This window comes from Eurypyga helias, unplaced genomic scaffold (assembly GCF_000690775.1).
Source record: "Eurypyga helias isolate BGI_N326 unplaced genomic scaffold, ASM69077v1 scaffold39577, whole genome shotgun sequence".
Classification (NCBI taxonomy): domain Eukaryota; kingdom Metazoa; phylum Chordata; class Aves; order Eurypygiformes; family Eurypygidae; genus Eurypyga; species Eurypyga helias.
In genome coordinates, this window is record NW_010264343.1 from 687 (window position 1) to 4,331 (window position 3,645).

The following is a 3,645-nucleotide window of genomic DNA, read 5'->3' on the forward strand; positions in this document are numbered from 1 at the left end:
TGATGGCAAACAGACACTGAGAAAGCAGCCCAGGCGCCGGGAACACCCACACACCCGCTTTAATCCTGGCCCCGAGGAGGCAGTTCAGAGCAGGGGGATGCGGGAAGGTTCCCAGAGGCGCCGGGCCAAGTCGCAGGCCTGCTGGACCACGAGCTCAGAGGGGATGATGCCCAGATGCACGGTCAGCAGCTCATAGCACTTCACCACCTCTGCCTGGTGGTTCTTGCTGTAGTAACGGAGCAGCTTCCTGGGAAGGAGAAGACGGACGGCTTGGAAAGTGCAGTGCAGCCTGGCATCCCCCTTTCTAACGACCCTAGCAAGTCCCTAGCGAGGACACAGTGCCTGTCCACTGGCAGGACCATGGCACTAGGTTGGGGAGATGGGCTGTTGCAACCCCGGTGGTACCACACTGCAGTGACATCCCAGCCAAGACAGCAACACTCATGGGCACCCCCTTGCCAGCACAGCCCTGGGCCCTGCTGCCAAACCGCAGGGCTGGGGACTGCTCACCTGTAGTAGTCTCCTGCTAGCATCCCAATGGGAGCAGAATCATCGGAGAGAACCGGCACTTCCATCACCTCCAGCTTATAGCCCTGGGGAGAGACGATAGCAGAAGGCAGGAGCACGGAGGGGACCACCAAGGAGACAGAGCTGGGTGGTGCCTACAGTCCTGCTCTATGCCCCCAGCAGGTGCCGGGGGAGAGGGGTTCAGCCCCACATACCAGCTCGTTCTCAAACCAGAGGAAGTAGGAGCAGCAGTAGTCGCCATCCTGCAGCACAAGTGTCGTGTAGCCCTTCTGCAGGTATCGCCGGGTCAACGCGATCAGGGACCAGACCTGGGGGACAAGGGGCACCTGAAGCTTGAGCAGAAAACCCTCCAACCGTCGTCCCCTCCTCTGGTCCCCATCCCATCCCCAGCCCCACGAGCAGTACCTTCCTCTTGATGAAGGCAGCCAGGGGGCCCTTGCCCAGCTCCGAGCTGGATTTCTCCGTCACGCTGAGCGACGGTGCCATCATCTGCCCGGCCGTGCGGTCCACATAGATAAAGTGCACCAGGCCAGGGAAGTCCTCCAGGTATGTGGGGTGGGTTAAGGGTGTCCAACAACATTGGTGCCCTTCCAGGACAGCCCCTGAGCCTTGGAGAAACCGCCTCCACCCACCACACTCCTCCCCTTGAGCCCAGTGCTGGGGGGGACAGGGTCCTGACTCCCACCTCTGCTACCCCCTGGGGACCCTTCCTTGCCAGGCTGGGCTTCCAGCCGCAGGGACGGGTATGACACCATGGTGATATTGCGCCTGCTCTTCACCAGCAGAAAGTCCCGCCAGTCCAGCAGCTTCTCCCTGCCAAGAAGAGACACAATGAGAGGCCAGGACTCCCAAAGTCCTGGCACAGCCGGCTGTGGAACAATCCCCCAGCTCTCCCAGGGATGCCGGCTGCCCACACAGGCTCACCTCATCAGCTTCTGGGCACGGTCCCGCAGCCCCTGGGACAGGCTGTGGCTGGTGGAGGCCAGGAAGAGCTGGCGGTACACGGAGCAGAGCTGCCACTGCCTGCAGCAGCCTGAGCCAGGACACATGGACGGCACAGAGTTTGGCCCCTGGTCCCCCAGCACCTCAGGGACAGCCGTGCTGCCCCCTGGGCTGGTAATGGTCCCCACCTGCCCTGGAGACCTTTCCTGGCCACCCCCTACTCACTCCAAGTTGCTCCCAGGCTCACTCCGGGAAAATATCTTGTTCTTGAAGTCCACCCAGGTGTTCTGCAACTAGGGAGAGACAGAGCTCAGTGTCAGACTGTGGGGACAGAAGGACAGGATCCTTGTGTCCCCACTCCCACCTGGATGTCCTGGCCGCTCAACTTCTTCACAAACTTGTCCATGCGCTGCCGCAGTTCGGCCAGGAACGGGTAGGAGCGTGGGGCTCCCGCCTCTGGCCCCTCTTCCAGCTTCCTCTCCAGCACCAGGAAACCATCCAGAAGCTGGTACAACGTGACAGCCACCTGGGTCGTGGGGCCCTGCCAGGGAGGGAAGAGGTGGGTCATCCAGGACCCAGCACACCATCGCTTCCCTCACCTTAGAGGCAGCTCACCTTGGTCAGGAGGACAAGAGAGATGCCCGGCCAGAGTGGGAGGCAGTGCATAGTGTGTGGCAGCAAGGGGCAGTAACCTTCCCGTAGGTTGGCATCCAGGAAAATCCTTCTGGGGTTTGAAGCTTCAGGGACCAGAGGCCCCAAGGTCTGAAGCAAGTCCTCTGCCATCTGGGGAAAGAGGGGAGATGCTTGGTCCCCTGTGGGGATGAGATAGCCTGCAACAACCCAAGACGTTCTGGACACAGCAATGCCCCGAAAGCTGCAGCCAGGCATGACTGAACCGAAGGAGCTGGAGGGGCCACACAGCAAAAGGACAACAGTGAAGGAAGTGCCCAAGACCCCAGAAGAGCAGCAGATTGAGGGTAAGCTGCTGGCCAAGGCACAGGTTGCAAACACCTTGCACTGAGGCCAGCCCTTGGTCACAGAGCGTGTGTGAGGCTCTGACATCTGGCAGGGAAACAGCCCCGAAAGCCCAGAGGCAGCAGAGGGAGACACCAGACTGCTCTGAGGCAGCCCCGGCCCCTCTGTGCTGACAGCTCTGCACAGGGACACCACAAGCAACGCCCCAAGGAGGGTGGTGGGAGCCCTCACAGGGTTATGCACAACACAGGGGATGTGGGGTGCATCCCCAGCCCAAGAGGCTGGGGCGCCCACAGCCACAGGACAGCAAGGGACTAGTGACGAGGACCAGAGACCACAGAGAGCATCAGGATAGGCTGGGGAGGCATGAAGCTGGGAGAGACTGCAGGACCTCTTGCTCACCTGGACATCTGCCGCATCTGCCTCTCCTGTACTCAGCATCTCAGCACCCTCTGACCAGCTCTCGCTGCCTGCGGGGAGCATAGCAGGTTACCCCCCCCGTCAGCCCCCCCTGCAGCCCCAGAGCCTCCGTGGAGCTGGTGGGCACGGGGCAGGGCTGCTGCCCAGCCAGGCACTCACCCGTGCTGTGCCTGCCTGGTGAGGGCTCAGGAGTGTAGTAGATCTCAAACGTGGAGAGGTCGTCAGTGTCCTGCAGGCGAGAACAGCTGGGTCAGAGATGAGAGCGATGCAGGCAGCCCAGCCAGCATCCCACCCTGCAGCTCCCAATCCCAGGGACTCACCTGGTCATCTGAGTCCTTCTCCGCAGCTCCACAGGAGCCAGGGCCACCGACAGGGATGCTCTCACTTCTTTTGGGTCCCTGGGGGAGCACCTTCGCTGCCACAGGCTTCTGAAAAAAGGGGAAAAAAATTAAGCCATGGCCATCAAGGCATCACCCCGTGGGGGCACCCTGATCCGCTGCCCCCCACCCCTGCTCTGGAGCACCTGGGGGTCCAGGTCCTCCTCGGCGCTCTGGCTGGGGTACAGGTCCTGCACCAGGAGGATGAGGACGAGCGGATGGAGCTGGCGTTGCGGCTGCGGGCCAGAGAAGGGAAGGGTCAGCTGTGAGGGCGAGTGGCAGCCTTGGGGAGGGCGGTGGGACCGGGCGCACCTGGAGTAGAAGGCCAGCAGCTTGGTGTGCACCAGGAGGAAGGCATGGCACACCTCATCCCCGCCGCGCTCGGGGCTGGCGTTGATGTACT

General features: G+C 62.1%; 1 protein-coding gene across 1 annotated transcript; it reads right to left on the minus strand.

Annotated features, from left to right (window-relative positions):
- Window positions 1–84: 84 nt before the first annotated feature.
- On the minus strand, window positions 85–3,640 carry HPS1 (Hermansky-Pudlak syndrome 1; the record flags this gene model as incomplete). The annotated part of the gene is given in 15 exon segments (XM_010156365.1): window positions 85–247; window positions 511–593; window positions 723–836; window positions 934–1,078; window positions 1,276–1,341; window positions 1,453–1,551; window positions 1,672–1,763; window positions 1,835–2,011; window positions 2,086–2,253; window positions 2,848–2,915; window positions 3,025–3,094; window positions 3,186–3,290; window positions 3,389–3,456; window positions 3,459–3,478; window positions 3,555–3,640. Coding segments are annotated over 15 exon segments (1,524 nt in total), but the record flags the coding sequence as incomplete, so codon positions are not given.
- Between the last annotated feature and the right edge of the window lie 5 nt (window positions 3,641–3,645).